At 39.8% G+C, this 19,075-nt stretch overlaps 1 protein-coding gene across 2 annotated transcripts in view; it reads right to left on the reverse strand.

Moving 5' to 3' along the window:
- Window positions 1–19,075, reverse strand: part of LOC118402441 (stromal cell-derived factor 1-like) — a 39,970-nt gene that overhangs the window by 16,480 nt on the left and 4,415 nt on the right. For both annotated transcript variants that reach the window (XM_035800654.2, XM_035800644.2), the window contains exons 2-3: window positions 7,530–7,647; window positions 1,814–1,897 (exon numbers count right to left, since the gene is read on the reverse strand). In XM_035800654.2, coding sequence (XP_035656547.1) covers window positions 1,814–1,897; window positions 7,530–7,647 — 202 coding nt within the window. The remainder of the gene's footprint in view (window positions 1–1,813; window positions 1,898–7,529; window positions 7,648–19,075) is intronic.

Here is a 19,075-nt window from a genome sequence, read left to right on the forward strand (position 1 = left end):
GACTTGTGGGTGATTATGTTTCCGTTTCAGTGTTTGCACCATTCGGGACTGTTTTGGGTTTTCATTTTTGATTATCTAGTTTTTTTGTATTTTCGTATTCATTCCTATTAAAATACATGATGGATACATACCACGCTGCGCATTGGTCTTACGATCCTTCCTACTACTCCCCCTCGTCAGAAGACAACCGTTACAAAACATGCGTGATGAACTTAAATAAATAAATCATGCACTGATGTCAGAGCAAGATTTGTGCTCATGTTTGAAGAAGTTTGAATTATGTGGGTGCGTCTCTAATTAGTATTCCTCTCTTAACCCTTACACAGGAAGAAAACATATACAGTGGGGTCCAAATTATTGACACTCTTGTACTGACACCCTTGATAAACAGCAAAAATGAATGTATAAAACAAATCATTAAAATACTGAGCTTTATACTATGGCATCGTTGAATATTAATTTCTGATTGGCTTGAAGGGCATTCTGGAGTGTGCATTATTTCCCTCTAACACACGGCATATAAGCACAATAAAATTCAATGGCTATAGTTCATTCTTACTTGTTTTGTTTAAGCTGCTTTTGAAAGCAAATGTCGATTTTATTTTTTAAATGTTTTACATTTTATTTATTTATTTTTATTTGATTTTTTGTTATCAAAATACATTTTCATAATAGCAAGCTAGGACTGATGGTTTTGTTACCACGGCAACTACTGTAGCTATCGAGTAAACTTGCTATCTACTTCAGTAGATGTTGAATCAATCAATCAATCAATCAAATTGATTTATGAAGCCCTTTTCAGCCTATGTCACAAAGTGCTATACAGAAACCCAGCCTAAAAGCCCAAACAGAAAGCAATGCAGATGTAGAAGCACGGCAGCTAAGAAAAACTCCCTATAACATATTTATACCGGCAAATTAAGACATTTCTAAAGGCAAATGTATTAAATTATAGCCATGGTATAAAAGGGACAATCAACTCTGGGTTCTATGCGATCTCTGGAAACTAATGCAACTACATGGAAGGTCAGTGCCACTCTGCTAGCGTGTCGTTGGAAACACCTTCCACGTCGTTCATTATTTTCCATAGAACGCATAGCTCCTCGTTGATTATCCCTTGCATAATGTGAACTTTCTGTGAAAGTTCCCACAACATTCGTTAGTTTACAGCAACTGTTTTCATAACACAAAACTGTGCAGGTGTGCTGGTGATTGTACAATGTTTGTATAAAACATTCGCCTGACGTTGCAAGAACATTCTCAGAACTCATTTAGTCTGTTCTATAAATGGTTCCCAGAATGCTTCATTAGGTTGCGGGAACAGTCTGGTGGGAACATTTAGGGGACATCACAAACGATATACTCCAAAAACACAAAAACTGTCCATTCGTGTGGAGGATATTGCTTCTTTTAGGGTGCAAACATATATGTGTTCAAGCTATCCTGAATGTGACCAGTCTATCTGATTTAGTTAAATGTTAAATGTATTACTGTTTTTGTAGAGCAGTCTGTGGCTGAGAGCCCAATCCTAATCATTTCATATTTGCACACTGACTTTCTCCTGAATCATGTAGCCTGGGCCTATGAATGTCAGTGGCAGACATCCGTGAAAATTGGGATTTACACACATATGCAGATCAAATCCAGATTTGGCCATGAGTGTGTACTACTTTACTACTGTATGAATTGGAGAATTGGGTGAATTACATTTTCAGGAAGACTGTAATTTTCCGTTACTCTCAGATACCGTGTCTCTGTGTAGACATGCAGAGAATCCATTTTAGGTTATAGGTTCTCTCAAGGGGTTTCTTACTTGTTGAGGGCATTCTTCAGGTACTGCTGCAGCCACTTGGTCTCGGGATTGATACAAACCTCCTTGTGGTTCTTCAGCTTGGCACTAAGAAGAAAGAAAAGAAAGAGGGGTAAGATTAGTTGAGAAAGAGGAGAGGGATGAGATTAATAGTTTCTGGTGCGCTGTTCCATTCCAGCACAGACTGCCTCAATTTCACCTCCATTCAACCCACATTTATGTGCAATAACATGGAAAGCTGTGTATATGCACTGTTGAGGAGAGCTGGTAAGTAAGAATTTTACTGCACCTGTATCCTGTGCATGTGACCAATAAACAGTGATTTGATTTTATATCTAACATCTACATGTGCTTATCTCTTAAACCAACCCTTGAGCAACTGAGCTGCATTCAGACTTGGAGTTCTAAATGGGGGAGATATCTCTCTGCATTAGCCATGTTTCTTGATATCTATATAAACAGTAACTGACTTAGTCAATAAACTTTAGTGTTTCATAAATTGGCTGAACTCCATATTGCCTCCATATGTTTACCGGGTAAAGCTATGCTGGTCTGTCATCACCCCAGGTGCATTCCATTGTTCTTATGTGTGTTCCCCAACCCCTATCCTCACACACCATTATCATGTTATCACCTATCTGCCCTAGGCTAGAAGATTGAATTACCACTACCTTCTAAGTTTTAAAAAGTGACAACTGTGCATTTGGCGGTTTAGATAAAGAGATCCAGTCAACATGTCTCTCATAAAGCTATCAACTAGTTAATTCCTCATCCCTATCCCTGTTTCCAGTGTTAAATAGTGCCCTGGGAGGAGATATGTTTCAGATGTAGCCAGGTATTCTACAGATAAACACATTAGAGAAGTGGATATGTAAAGGTGTCACAGATTGTATTTACTGGAGACGTTTAAGCATTATGTTGTATTGGTTTTAATGATAGACAGTTCAAGATTGGTATTTAAAGGGATCCGTGATCCATCCCCTCTTGCCCTTTGACGAAATAACCCTAACCATGTGCCTATTGGCTTTATCCAGACTAACCTGTGGCAATTGGCTTAGAACAGAATAACCCTAATCTATTTGCAGATGGGTCATGGGTTAGATCATGTGTCTCTATGTGGGGGGTCAGTGCTTGAAGTGTGTGGTACACATGTTATGAACACATGTTTTTATTTTCCAAGATGGCATAGCAATGGGGATGTCTGTTTTGATTGTCTTGTCCAGTCCCTTGTATATATCGTTTTTTCTACATATATTTGATTTTTTTCTTTTTTTATCTCATTTTCCATCTACAGACTGAACATACTCTCCTGCAACCCGCCTCACCCAATGTGGTATGGATCTGATATTTTTACACTTTTGAACTGGAAACCCCCTTCTGAAGCTAGCCAGCTAACTACCTACTAGCTAGGACTCAGTTAGCCACTGCTAGCGGTCATCACCGTTAATTAACTCAGACTGGCAGCCTCAGCCCAGGCAACTCTTACCAGACTGCACAGTGCGAAATCTACCCAGAGCATATCGGACTGCTTTTCTCTACCACATCTCCGGATTCCTACCGCAAGCTCTGAACCTTTACTCCGGATCATCACAGCTAGCTAGCTGCTATCCGAGTCGCTACTCCAGTCTAAGTCTCTGTCCCGAAGCAAGCACCAGTTAGCCTGTTGCTAGCCTCGAACTAGGCCCATCTCCCGCCTAGCAGAAGAGACTATCAAGCAATCCCTGGGCTAAAATGACCTCTTTCGGCAATTAGCCTGGACCCTTTTCTGCCGACACGGAGCCCCGCTGATACATCACGACTGGTCTACCAAGGTAACCGCCCAAGGGGGTCACTGTCCCGAAGCAAGCATCAGTTAGCCTGGAGCTAGGCCCTTCTCCTGGCTAGCCAAAGAATTCCATCAGATAATTCCTGGGCTTCAATACCTCTTCTGCCAATTGGCCTGGACTTTTTGCTGCCGACACGGAGACCCGTCGATCCATCACGACTGGTCTGCCGACATAACAGTCCGATGGGGTTTCAACAGACTCTCCCGTTGCGACGTTCCCCTGAGGACCATCTGCAAGCATGCTTCCATCCCCGGCCTGCTAGCTGTCTGAATCGCCGTGCCTCCAGCTCGCCTAGCTACTCACTGGACCCTATGATCGCTCGGCTACACATGCCTCTCCCTAATGTCAATATGCCTTGTCTATTGCTGTTTTGGTTAGTAATGTTGTCTTATTTCACTGTAGATTCTCCAGCCCTGCTCAATATGTCTTAAGACACTAACAGCTTAGACAATTAAGGTTACAGTTATGAAAACTTAGGACACTAAAGAGGGCTTTCTACTGACGCAGATTTTCCATATATATTTTGTTAGCTGCATGTGTGAAATATCTCCATCAGTACTATTTATTATATAATTTAATAATTTAATTTAAATCGTACTTTAAAAACAATAATAAATCAGAAAATATTGTTTGTTTAATCGATTAGTATATTTGAGTTTAACCACAATATTTGTTGTATGATATATTCTGTCTTTTCAGGTGCATTAAACTGGAATTGCAATGTTCTCTCTTTAGCTTGTTAAAAAAACAGTGAACTTTCTGAGATTATTTTATTTTCAATTAGACAGGTATTTTCCTTTACATGGTAGCAAGATCTTATCTATTTTGCTAACTTTCTATTAAAATTAGATCATTTCTTTCAATTGGGATATGAATACAGAATAAATCCACTTTACCGTCTGACCATTTTATTGATAAACGACATGGTAATGTAAAAGTTTTTTTTTTGTGATCCAATATGTAATATAGTTCACTTGTCATAATTTGGTTTTAATCCAGAGAGGTTAGAAAACGTATCGAGATCCTCGATGAGGCTGTGGAGGGATCCAAATTGTGGATTTAAAAGAAAACATGAATCATCAGTATACAAAGACAACTTTGTTTTTAAGCTCTGGATTTCTAGACCCTTGATTTATTGTTGGATCTGATTTTAAACGCTAACATTTCAATGACCATAATAAATGTATATATGCCGATAGTGGACAACCTTGTTTTACTCCTCTTAACAGTTTAATACGTTCTGAGAAGTAACCATAATTTACTCTTTTAGACCTAGGGTTACTATACATAACTTTAATCCATTGTATAAAGATTCCCCAAAATTTGTATATTTCAGGAATTTATACAGTGGGGCAAAAAAGTATTTAGTCAGCCACCAATTGTGGCTCAGTTGTGGCTCAGTTGGTAGAGCATGGCGCTTGTAACGCCAGGGTAGTGGGTTCGATTCCCGGGACCACCCATACGTAGAATGTATGCACACATGACTGTAAGTCGCTTTGGATAAAAGCGTCAGCTAAATGGCATATATTATTATTATTATTATAATGTTGATGTCTTCACTATTATTCTACAATGTAGAAAATGGTAAAAAAAAATAAGAAAAACCCTTAAATGATTAGGTGTGTCCAAACTTTTGACTGGTACTGTATATATATTAAAAGATGTTTCATATCTTAATTTACTTCCACAATTAACTAATAACATGTGTAATAATGTAGGCAGTTAATCTGAAGGATTTGTTACCAGGATTGCAATTATTATTTTGGCAAACAATTATTGTGATTCATCCTATATTGTCCCTAACATCATTACCACATAGCAACAGATGTGGGATACATCATACACACACACACACACTCATACACACTCTCCACCCTTCCCCCATAAACAACCACAAGCTCAACAAGTTCAACAGTTGTTCCATCCCCGTGCCCACCTCAAGAAAATACTTGATGTGCGAATGCATATACGCTTGTAGCTGATTGAGATGGCATGCAACATTTAGCATGTATGGGAAGATTTGATTAACCAATGCCAAGTCCTAGCTGATGGAGCTCAGATACACCTCCTTCCCTTGAAACACACACATGCTGGTCCCCCATTTTGACCATTTCCCCAAGCATCTCTGTGCAGACAGAACTTTGATACATTTTTTCCACCAGGGCCACAATAATTTTCCCCCTCTCTGATCATCTGAGTGTGACCCCATAGGTTACTGCAGTTATTGTTGCCAGCATTGCTATGTTGTCCCCTTGATCTCGGCACAAGTTCCCTGGGCGCCCAGTGTGGCAGACCCCAGCACCTCTCCAAAAACCTGTATATGTGTATGTGTGTCTTTCAGATGGTTGGGTTAGAAGCAGAAGTCAATTTCAGTTGGACCTTGTGTGCAAATGACCAATAAAGAGATCTTAATCTTATAATGTTGAACAGTACCAGACCCTGTGAGTTAGGAGCTAGAGAAAAGCCAGTGCGTGACAACACAGACCAAATATTTAGAGAAAAACAAAACTGCATCCAATTCCCAACCCCCCTCACTCACACTCACTCTTTTTCACAATAACGCTTCCTGTGGATGTGTCTAATTATGTGTGTATGACGTACAGAATGGCCAATGAGATGGGCATCAGCAGTGTGTGTGGTGTGTGTGTGTGCGCTTGCGCTTGCGCGTCTCCTTTCACTGGCTGTCAGCTCCATGAGATTGATGGTATGAAATGTTTCAGAGCCAGAAGGTCTTGTGTGTGTGTGTGTGTGTGTGTGTGTGTGTGTGTGTGTGTGTGTGTGTGTGTGTGTGTGTGTGTGTGTGTGTGTGTGTGTGTGTGTGTGTGTGTGTGTGTGTGTGTGTGTGCATGATTTTTCAAAATGTAGAGTTTTTGTAAGACCCCAGGATATCGGGAGTTGGCATCAAATCTGTCCACTACGGCCAACATTTAAAAAGTGTTGTGGTGAACCAGGGTCTATAAAAGAGCAGTCAGCTGCTTAGACCACTGGTACATCCATCCATAAGTACTTTGCAAGGCCAGTCTTAATTAATGGCTAAACTAAACAATGGAGTTGTTTTTCTGAACATAAACAATCAGAATGAATGCCTGAATAAAATGAACCCTATCCCAAACCTTAACCCTAACCAAATGGAATTAATGCCTGACTGTTAACCAATCGGAATTAATGCCTTTCTGTTTTACTTAAAGCTGCAATATGGCGACCAGACCAAATTCACATAGAAATGTGAGTTATAGATCTGTCATTGAAAGCAAGTCTAAGAAGCGGTAGATCTGGTCTATGAGGACAATTTCTATGTTGCCCATGCTTAAGTTAAATTTTTGCGTCTTTTACTTTCGGTCGGTTTTGTACACCCACTTCAAACAGCTGAAAATACAATATTTTTGGTTATGGAAAATGTATTTCACAGCTGTTAAGATGGTATACTGATTCTCCACACAATGATTGCTTTTTTTGTCACATTAACTGAAAGGAGGCTTACTGTTATAATTTTAGCAACCAGGAAATGGCTTAGCAATTTCTGCATGTTTCATCTTTAACGAAGTCAGAATCAATGCCTAAATCAAGACATTGGTCACAATGGGACTCCCCTGTTGAAATAAAGGTAAAACCAAATAAGTCAAAACCGGCCACTAGGGGCAACGGTGAGCACTACTATCATGAACTAGGCTTGGCTTTTGCTAGGGTGTTGTGGTTGGCAGATGGATTCAAAGGTCATGTGTTCAATCCCAGTGATAGGCACTGCGGTATCAATAAACACCTCAAATGTTGATGTTTGGTGCAATTTCAAAATGTGACGTTTGGAGAAATGTCTATTTTGCAGTGAGACTCTGAAAGCTTGATGTTCTGTGATCTTGTCCGTCCGTACATGTGTGCGTTGGGGAGGTACTCACATCACTTGGAAGGGGCAGTTGGGTGTGTGCAGGAACTTCAGTTCTCGGATGTTACGCTGGGGGACGGTGTTAACTGTAGAACGACACCAACACCTCTCCACCAGACTGATTGGTTTAGCTGAGGAGGGGGTTGAACAGAGAACATGAATGTACAGTGTAATGTACAGTAACATGAATATAATATCCTTCAACTACACATTTTGCCATGGCGAGTAGAGAAATTGTTGCAGTTTTAAAGCAAACTTTCTGCAATTCTACACATTTTTGTCACAGGACGGAGAGAAGTTAATTAGTTTTAAAGCTAATTTCTTGCAACTCTACACGTTTTGTCAAGACTTATGCCATGTTAATGATATCTGGGTGAGAAAAATGTACCAAATCAAGGGGGGCCTCCTGGAGGTCAGGGCCCCTGGGCACATGCCCAGCATGCTCGTTTAGATAACTGGCTAGACTAATTTACCAATTAGTGATCATTCGCAAAATTAAGTGTAGTTAGACCACTGGGAACGGCTTTGATCACAGAAATAAACTCTCTGAAAGGTATTGGAACTCTTTCAATGTTATAAATGGTTCATATGTGAGAATATTACCCTTGTTGTCGAAAATATCAAGAACAAAGTCAATATTCCTCTCATGCCAGCTGGGGTAGAACAATGACTTATTCCTTACAGTTATGTCTGAATTATTCCACAAAAGAGCTTTATGTGGGGAAAAAATGTGCAGGAAGCCTATTTTCCAGTCCATTAAAGCTTGTTAGTGAAACCTAGCCAATTTAGCAGGTAATCTTTTGGAAATATAATTACATTTCAGTAAAAATTGAAGACCTCCCAATTTATTAAACACATTATTTGGAATGAAATACCATATTGAATCAGTATTGATCAAACATTTTTTCAACCAGTTTATCTTAAAAGTGTTAATTATGTCAACAACATCCAACACTTCTAGACCGCCTTCAGCTCTTTTGTTAGAAAGGACAGATTTTTTTAGTTTGTGATACTTATTTTTCCAGATGTCAAGTCAAGAAAAGTCTTATTAATCTCTTTACAAGTAGCTGGATTTACACATAACAATAATGAGGGATACACAAAATGAGACAGTCCCTCTGCCTTGGACAGAAGTACTCTCCCAAGTATAGAAAGATATCTTTGTAGCCAATTATTAAATATATGTTTAGTTATCTTAATTTTAGGAGAGAAATTCAAATGTTGTCTGACTAAGTGTTTTTTTGATAGATGTATTGCTAAATATTTAACACAGTCCTTTAGAGGAATATTTTCTATTTTTTATCATCAGAGTCAAATAAACATAAGATTTCACATTCAGAAACATTCAGCATTAATCCTGATGCAATAGAAAAAGCAGTTATAGCATTAAGGGCAACCTGGTCTTTGTCTCTTAAGAAAAGAGTAGTATCATCAGCCAGTTGGGAGATTTTGATTTCTTTGTTAAAAATGGTTAAGCCATACAAATTTGCATTATTCAGAATATCTAGAGATAGAAGTTCCACAACCAAAATGAATAAAAATGAAATGGCGAAATTGGGCATCCCTGTCGTACACTTCTGATGATACTGAATCTTTTGGAAGTATTCAGGTTTAGTAGCACAGAACTATTTATATCTTTGTAAAACATGCAAAATACTTTAATAACATTTTCACCAAATCCAAAAAGTTTAAGAGACCTAAAGAGAAATTCATGTTCAATTGTGACAAAAGTACAAAAATAGTACAACCGCATCTGAGTCAATTGCATCTGAATAATCTATAAGGTCCAAGACTAAACAAATGTTAGAGCTTATGGGATGGCCCTTCATAAATCCTGTTTGAGTCTAATTTATAATGGTATCTATTCCTTTCTTTAATATTTTGGCATAAACCAGAGCAATCAATTTGTAATCAACATTTAATAAAGTAATTAGTCTCCAATTGTCAATGAGAGAAGGGTCTTTATCGGGCTTCGGAATCAATGAAATAAGGTCCTGTTTCATAGTGGAGACCATTTCCCCATTTTTAATGCAATCTTGAATCATATTGAAAATTGAGTCTTCTAGTAACTCCCAAAACTGTCTATAGAATTCAACTGACAGGCCATCAGGGCCAGGTGATTTCCCTTTATTCATTGAATTCAGAGGCTCTCTAATTTCTTCAATTGACACAGGTGAATCGCAAACTGAGTGGAAATCATCCTCAATTACAGGGACATAATTATGAATGTGGCAAATGTAGCTTTCACAACCATCTGCCTGAAATTGAGAGCTGTAAACGTTTTCATTAAAGGAATTGACAAATTATGATATTGTAATGAAACAGCAGGGAGCAAGTCTCGAACCCTCGACCTTTGAGCCCGAGGTCCGGCGCGCCATCGACTGTGCCGCAAAAGCATGCTCGTGCGGCAGGGACGATTTCCGCGCTTATAAACCCAGGGTCGTTACACTATTACGATGATGATATATGACGTCTGATGAATTCACACTTACAGGGCAAGGGGATGAGAAAGGAAGGGATTTTAAATGGACTGCCCTTGGCAGGAAATTTGTCACACGTTCATCCTGCAACGATTGTGTTTTCAGCCACTGGTAGCATGTGGGTTCTTTATTTGCGCTACAGTCAATTATGATGTCAAATTAAATTAACTATATAATTATTAATATATGCCTACTGTATGATAGCTAGCAAATTAGTTAGCTAACTAACATTAGCCTGCCTAACTGGAACTTCTGAAGAAGGAACATGTTTTACTTTTACAATTTACAAAAGTTAACCGAACAAAAACAGCATTACTTTAATGATAAGTGTTTGAGCCATCATGTGCATGAGTAGCTCAATTTAAAACTTACTTTAAAAAAAATGATATACACTTGTATGTTGACTTCTCCACATAATGTTGGTTTTAAGTTTTGACTGACTTTTATTAGCGGATGTACCATCATTGCGAATTGAAATATGGGGCGTTTCAGGTCTGAAGTGAACATAATTGTATACTCGCAAACTCCATTAAAAACGAGGGCTGGGGGGCTTACGTTGCAAACTTCTCTTGCTTGGCTAATCATTTGGACCAACGACAAATATGGCCGCGGGGATTCCCCCAATGGCATAAGGCAAGGTTAAGTGGTTGAGGTCTTTTATGAATTTTAACGGGCTAAACTATCATGTCTGTTTGGTTACCATGGCAACTACTGTAGCTATCTACTAAACTTGATAGCTACTTCAGTGGATGTTCAACACATTTCTATCAGCAAATGAACACATTTCTAGTGGCAAATGTTTTCAATTATAACCATTGTATAAAAGAGAATCAACTCGGGGCTCTATGCGTTCTCAGGAAAATAATGCAACTCCGTGGACGGTCAGTTCCACTCCGCTAGTGAGTCGTGGAACACAACCTCCACGTCGTTCATTATTTTCCATAGAACAGATAGCCCCTTGTTGATTATCCCTTACATGACCGATGCAAGTTTAGACAGTGCCGCTATTTTTTGGATCTCTTCTATATTTGTGGTTGGGAGATGGTACCATTTGGAGGTATTTCCGCAGGATGGACAAATCAAAATTAACTTAATAACCTCATCATTTTTATCTCCAGATCATTGTCTTTCATTGGCTATATTGGCAATCAATATACGCCGAGAGGGGCCATTTCTATGGCAATTTAAAGGGAAAGACTCAGAAATACACAATGAAAACAGGAACATATCGTCTTTGCGGAGGTCGGATATTGAAATTCAGTCAGTTGCTTTGTAAATAAAGATATTTAGTCCCTATGTTCGTATTCTGCAGATTTTTTAAAAACCTGCAGCCAATAGCTTGTCTGTTGACATTCAAAGGGCTCCCAAGTGGCGCAGCTGTCTAATTTGCCTACTTAAATAAGGGTTCAATAAAAAAAATTACATTTTTTAAAGTTAGCAGCGTTCTGCCGTGGAGCAGCGCCACAGAGTTCTACAGAGAAGTGGCCACTTTTTGATCATGTACGTGATGGACATTCCATTCACTCCAAACATGCTAAATTCTCAGAGTATATCGTCTGAAACTTTTGAACCATTCACTGAGTAGGAACACCTTCCTAATATTAACAAGCACCCCCCATCGAGGACCAAACCTGCCTTAATTAGAATTAAATGAAGAAATGCACACATAAATAGATAACTAAAACAATGCTTCTTTTGCAATATCTAATTATTCAAACTTTAATTCATTTAAGCTTTCTTGCTCCAATATGATAATGAGGGGGTGTCAATCAGATGTCTGTGGGTGGTATCTAACTCACCATTGGTTGAACAATGTAATGACACGTTGCTTCGATCGCTTTTGCACCCGCTATGTGAAGCTAGCCACAATAACGAATAGTCAGGATAGTATAATTTGTGGTTCGCTTCAAAATAAAAGTCCCTCATTGACACTGATACAAATAGTGGAATTACAAATAGTGCTTACATTTGGACTAGATAATGGGGGTTTATTGCATGCATTGTACAACCTTGCCAATAGATCTTGGATCCATTAAATATTCACAACTGTGAAGAGTTTACACAAATATTAGCATCGTAGTGCTTATTTTAACACTTTAAATGTGGGAAATCACCTCACTATTCAGCCTATTTACCTATGGATCCATGAAAAGGGTTATCAGCCTACTCAGTGACACCCAGAGAACACAACTGTGAAGAGTTTACAAATATTGCGTTGTAGCTCATATTGCAGGACTTTGACTATGGGAAATCACCTCACCTGTCAGCCTTTTGTGTGTATTGGACATTGCAATATGAATGTACAGCCTTACCTATGAATCTTGGGTCCATGAAATGGGGTATCAGCCAACTCAATTTACGCCCACAGAACACAACTGTTAAGATTACAAAATATTAAGTTCAAAACACTTATTGCAGGACTTTGTTGAGTGCATTTGCTGTTTGTGTCGGTTGTGTTTCAGATTATGTTGTGCGTAATATAAATGAATGGTAAATAATGTATTGTCATGAGTCAATTTTATTGTAAATAAGAATATAATATGTTTCTAATGTAGATGTTACCATAATTATGGATAATCCTGACTGCATCGTGAATAATGACTAGTGAGAATGCGTTGTTGGCTAGAGAGCACATGCCAATTCCAGAGTGGTCACACTCATTATGTAACGCAACATTAGTAGAGTTGAAAATGTGATGGAAACTCATTTAACTAGTGTTTTTTTTTCGGCATATGGGAATTTAAACACAATGTATTTTTATGTGCGCTACATCATCATGCACAGCCATTTATCTGTAACAAGTCAATTTGATGGAAACACATCTCCGGTGGGAAAATGCACGTATTGTTTTTATGCAGATTTTTGAATATTTGGATGAAAATGTGTCACTAATTGGATGGAAACCAAGCAAATGACACTAACTAAATGTTGAATTGTTCAGCAACATGTGCAGTAAATTCTCAAATTACTTTTGTGTTGAAAGGTATATAATACACTTATTGTCATCTCCCTATCACTACATGCTGTGATGTGGGCCTGGAAGGTGACAAATCTACAAGCTGCCTGACTGTGGCTTACGGGCCTTACTGGGATGTACAGCATCAGTCTCGCTGCCATTCTGCCAACATGAAACTCAGCAAAAAAAGAAATGTCCCTTTTTCAGGAACCTGTCTTTCAAAGATAATTAGTAAAAATCCAAATAACTTCACAGATCTTCATTGTAAAAGGGTTTAAACACTGTTTCCCATGCATGTTCAATGAACCATAAACAATTAATGAACATACACTTGTGGAACGGTCGTTAAGACACTAACAGCTTACAGATGGTAGGCAATTTAGGTCACAGTTATGAAAACGTAGGACACTACTAAAGAGGCCTTTCTACTGACTCTGAAAAACACAAAGAAAGATGCCCAGGGTCCCTGCTCATCTGCGTGAATGTGCCTTAGGCATGTTGCAAGGAGGCATGAGGACTGCAGATGTGGCCAGGGCAATAAATTGTAATGTCTGTACTGTGAGAAGCCTAAGACAGCGCTACAGGGAGACAGGACGGACAGCTGATCGTCCTCGCAGTGGCAGACCACGTGTAACAACAATTGCACAGGATCGGTACATCCGAACATCACATCTGCAGGACAGGTACAGGATGGCAACAACAACTGCCCGAGTTACATCAGGAACGCACAATCCCTCCATCAGTGCTCAGACTGAGAGAGGCTGGACTGAGGGCTTGTCGGCCTGTTGTAAGGCAGGTCCTCACCAGACATCACCGGCAACAACATTGCCTATGGGCACAAACCCACCGTCGCTGGACCAGACAGGACTGGCAAAAAGTGCTCTTCACTGACAAGTCGCGGTTTTGTCTCATCGGGGGTGATGCGTTTATCGTTGAAGGAATGAGCGTTACACTGAGGCCTGTACTCTGGAGCGGGATTGGAGGTGGCGGATCCGTCATGGTCTGGGACGGTGTGTCACAGCAACATCGGACTGAGCTTGTTGTCATTGCAGGCAATCTCAACACTGTGTGTTATAGGGAAGACATCCTACTCCCTCATGTGGTACCCTTCCTGCAGGCTCATCCTGACATGACCCTCCATCATGACAATGCCACCAGCCATACTGCTCATTCTGTGCATGACTTCCTGCAAGACAGGAATGTCAGTGTTCTGCCTTGGCCAACAAAGAGCCTGGATCTCAATCCCATTGAGCACGTCTGGGACCTGTTGGATCGGAGGGTGGGGGCTAGGGCCATTCCCCCCAGAAATGTCTGGACCTTGCAGGTGCCTTGGTAGAAGAGTGGGGTAACATCTCACAGCAAGAACTGGCAAATCTGGTGCAGTGCGTGAGGAGGAGATGCACTGCAGTACTTAATTCAGCTGGTGGCCACACCAGATTATGACTTACTTTTGATTTTGATCCCCCTTTGTTCAGGGACACATTCCAGTTCTGTTCGTCACATGTCTGTGGAACTTGTTCAGTTTCTCTCAGTTGTTGACTCTTATGTTCATACAAATATTTACACAAGTTTATATTTACATTTACATAAGTTTTCTGAAAATAAACGCAATTGACAGCGAGAGGACATTTTCTTTTTTGCTGAGTTTATTATATGTAGCCACTCAAATTCATATGAACTGCTACAGACACAATCACTGACTTCTATTCAATTTGTCTCCTTGCCCCATTCTTCAATCTTGTCTGGGATATATATTTTAGTTGACACACCTGTGTGATGTATCTGATATACAGTGAATTTCGAAAGTATTCAGACTGCTTGAATTTATTCACCTTTTGTTACGCTAGTCTTATTCTAAAATTGATTAGATATTTTTGTCCCTTATCAATCAACACAGTACCAAATAATGGCAAAATGAAAACAGGTTTTTAGACATTTTTGCAAATGTATTAAAAAATTTAAAAACAAAATACCTTATATACATAGATATTCGAACCCTTTGCTATGAGACTCGAAATTGAGCTCAGGTGCATCCTGTTTCCATTGATCAACCTTGAGATGTTTCTACATCTTGATTGGAGTCCACCTGTGGTAAATGCAATTGATTGGACATGATTAGGAAAGGCACACACATGTCCAACAGTTGACAGTGCATGTCATAGCAAAAACAAAGCCATGTGGTCAAAGGAATTGTCAGAGCTCGAAGACAGGATTGTATCGAAGTATAGATCTGGGGAATGGTACCAAAAAATGTCTGTAGAATTGAAGGTCCCCCAGAACACAGTGGCCTCCATCATATTTAAATGGAAGAAGTTTGGAACCACCAATACTCTTCCTAAAGCTGGCCAAACTGTGCAACCGAGGTAAAGGGTCTTGGTCAGGGAAATTCCTCTGTGGAGATGGAAGAACCTTCCAGAAGGACAACCAGCACTCCACCTGCAGCACTCCACCAATCAGGCGTTTATGGTAGAGCGGGCAGACGTAAGCCACTCCTCAGTAAAAGGCACGACTGTCCACTTGGAGTTTGTCAAAAGGCACCTAAAGGACTGAGAAACAAGATTCTCTGGTCTGATGAAACCAATATTGAATGCTTTGGCCTGAATGCCAAGCGTCATGTCTGGATGAAACCTTGCGCCATCCTTACAGTGAAGCATGGTGGTGGCAGCATCATGCTGTGGGTATGTTTTTCAGCAGCAGGGACTGGGAGACTAGTCAGGATCGAGGGAAAGATGAACGGTGCAAAGTACAGAGAGATCCTTGATGAAAACCTGCCCCAGAGCGTTCAGAACCTCAGACTGGGGCGAAGGTTTTACCTTCCAACAGGACAAGGACCCTAAACACACAGCCAAGACAACACAGAAGTGGCTTCGGGAGTTTCTGTATGCCCTTGAGAGGCCCAGACTTGAACCTGATTGAACATATCTGGAGATTGCTGAAAATAGCTGTGCAGCGACAGTCACCATTCAACCTGACAGAGCTTGAGAGAATCTGCAGAGAAGAATGGGAGAAAGTCCCCAAATACAGGTTTACCAAGGTCGTTGTGTCATACCCAAGACGACAAGACGGTAATCACTGCCAAAAACACAGTACTGAGTAAAGGGTCTGAATGCTTATGTAAACGTGACATTTAAGTTTGTTAGAAATTTGCTTTGTCATTATGGGGTGTTGTTTTGATTATGAAAAAAAAATGTAATCAATTTCAGAATAAGGCTGTAACGTAACAAAATGTGGAAAAAGTCAAGGGGTCTGATTACCTTCCGAATGCACTGTACATGAATAAAAATGTATTCACCCTGAACTTGCGTTGCATTTACTTTAGACTTTTTGAAACACAAGCTCCAAGTGTCTTTGTGTTTAAGTTTCAACAGAAGTTAGTCAAAGGTAGTGTGAAGACCCAACATTACAAACATGCTATGAAAAGTATTATTGTAATCTAACAACAATAAAATGTGTTTATACAAAACTCATCCCCAAAATGTACCCTTTGAAAGCCTTGATATTGTAGATAGCTGAAAACAGGGTGGCAGGTCTTTTGATGTGCTGCTCTAAAGTTCCATAGCCTAGCAGACTCATCTGGGGATAGGGGGATGGACACATGTTAGTTTTGACAAATGTCTGGGAGCTTTTTACAGAGAGGGGAGAGCAAGAGTTTTGGTGTGAGTACAGTAAATCCAATCCAACCAGTGGCCCTTGATAATACTCTATGTTATCACACAGGCAGAACTACCATAGTGAAGTAGGTTGACATAGTGCATTGAGTATACTAATATGAGTGTAGACTACTTCTCTGTACTCTGGAGAGATCGCAGTTAGTTGGTCAGAAGGCTTTGAAGGTCCTGGACCATTCTGTCTCTGTAGCACCTGGAGAGAGATGGATAAGGGTGAGTGCTAGAAAGGTGAGTGCTAGAAAGAGAGACAGCCCTCAACCCTGACCTCCCACTGGCCCAGGGCCTCCTCCCTAGTTTCATGCAATGTAAAGGAAAACAATATCATGACTCACTGACACAGAGTGCTCCATGTTCCTGCTGGTAGCAAACCTCAACCTGGATGCAGAGGAATGTCCTGCTGGTAGGTTTGCATCTATCTCCACCAGGCTCCAATAAATCAGTTGACAACCCTGCCATGATTAACAAAATAACATTTTATCTGTATTTAGGATTCATTCATCAGTTTGCCTACTTGACATTCATGTCTCTAAATGACAACATTAGATCTGATTAAAAGTATACATGCCATTTGTGATAACAGCTATGACAAATGACATGGCGTACATGTGAATTTATAGCTAACGCAAACTCACTCACTTTTGTACATCGCTTTGGTCTGTACAATTTACCTTATTTTAGCGCCCCAAAAACGTAATACTTCCAGATCAACTGTAATGTCAAATACCATTGTAAAGCACAATTCCCCCCCTTTCCAACATAATCAATTACATGACCCCCATGCTGCCCGTTTCGGCATAATTCAAGAAGACAATGAGCCCCGTCGGGTCTTTTTAAAAATGACGGGTGGGGAAGTGAAACTAATGCGTGATAGTGAGAAGGAGAGATGTTGTGTGGGAAATTGTGTTTTTTTCACTCGATCTGTCCAACTTATCACCTTATTGCCTCTAAAATGTAAATAAAACACTATAAAGAGTTTATATAATGTGTCATTACATACTTATTTGAAGGTTTGTGTCAAATTTGAATCGGGTTTTTAGGGCAGTGCTAAAGTGATCTTAGAAGTAAACAGTGGCTTTGAGAATGATGATCGCATGCAATGATGACGCAAGAAAATGACTAGGTATCCCCCTTACCCCCGTCAATGTCCATTTCTTGTTTTTAAACGATGAGAGAAGTGCTATACCTGGTGGAGAGAGATTGTAAGACAGAAATAGTTGCTTTTTGCGTGCTGTACGTTACGACATCACACGTCACGATGTAACGGAGGGTCAGTTTTTTTAAACTTTTCTCCAATACTATAGAGCTATTACCATGTCGATCAACGCTTGAATAGAAACCTCGTTCACACCCCCGATTTTGAAGTCAACACAGTCGCTACAGTCCCATTAGTTTTCTTTGTAGCCTCGTTTGAATGTTGCGGTTGCGCACATTTGTATGGAATGGGGTGAGTTTACGTTAGCTAAGATATTATTTATATTATGGCACCGCGCCTCTTCTCACTAACAATTGCAACAGCAAATGTCACTATTGTGGCATAGGTGACTTATTCCATCATGACAACATGCTCCTCCTTATTTGACTGTAGTTAGCTAGCTGCTAGCTTAGATGTTGGTCATTGTTGGCACTGAATTTTGCAGCCAAACTGCTTCAAAGATGGATGATGTCAAGAATTATCAAATGTAGCTAGCTAACTATATTATAACTTATTTAGTAATAGAGTGGATACTTAATATGGTTATCTAGCTAATGTGAGCTAGCCAACATGTATTGCCTCTTACACATGCCACAATTCTGCTTGCTTTACATTTGACATATTAATCTACCGTAGCTCGCTAGATAATAATGATTTATGATACTTGCAGTTTAGTTCCTTATCTAGCTAACTGTAAAACTGAGTCTACCTGTAAAACTAAGCTAGCTAATAAGCTACCTCGACTTTATCAGTTGTAACCAAGCTAGCTAGCTTGATAATCACTCAGTAACGTTAGCTTACCATGCTTTTCTGGCCAGCTGGACATTCCTCTAGCACATCCCGGTCGACTACTTCTTGCATACTCCCATTTCTTCCTCTTCTTCTGTGGGTTTTATGGCGGACTACAACCCAAAAAGGTGTATTGCTGACACCAACGGGAGAGGTTGAAAAACCAAAACAAGGTAAAAGAAAATCCATATGTGATAGGGAAACTAATTTAATCCAACTAAATAAAAAGAGTACATTGGCAAAACCAACACAAAACTCTCACTTCTTCCTTCTTTCAAATCTCCATATCTCCCTTCTCAGGCTTTACTGACAATATTCCATGTAACTCTTCCGCCGATAAATCTTTCAGTCCCAGGAACCGCTCTGCCGCATCCACAATGATGTCTATCTTCCTGGACCTTCTCTAGCTTGATAGTGCCATTAATCACCATAGCTATAAAGGACACAAAGCCCACCTTCTTAACCTTTAAAATG

The sequence above is a fragment of the Oncorhynchus keta genome, chromosome 2 (assembly GCF_023373465.1).
Source record: "Oncorhynchus keta strain PuntledgeMale-10-30-2019 chromosome 2, Oket_V2, whole genome shotgun sequence".
In the NCBI taxonomy this organism is placed as follows: Eukaryota; Metazoa; Chordata; class Actinopteri; order Salmoniformes; family Salmonidae; genus Oncorhynchus; species Oncorhynchus keta.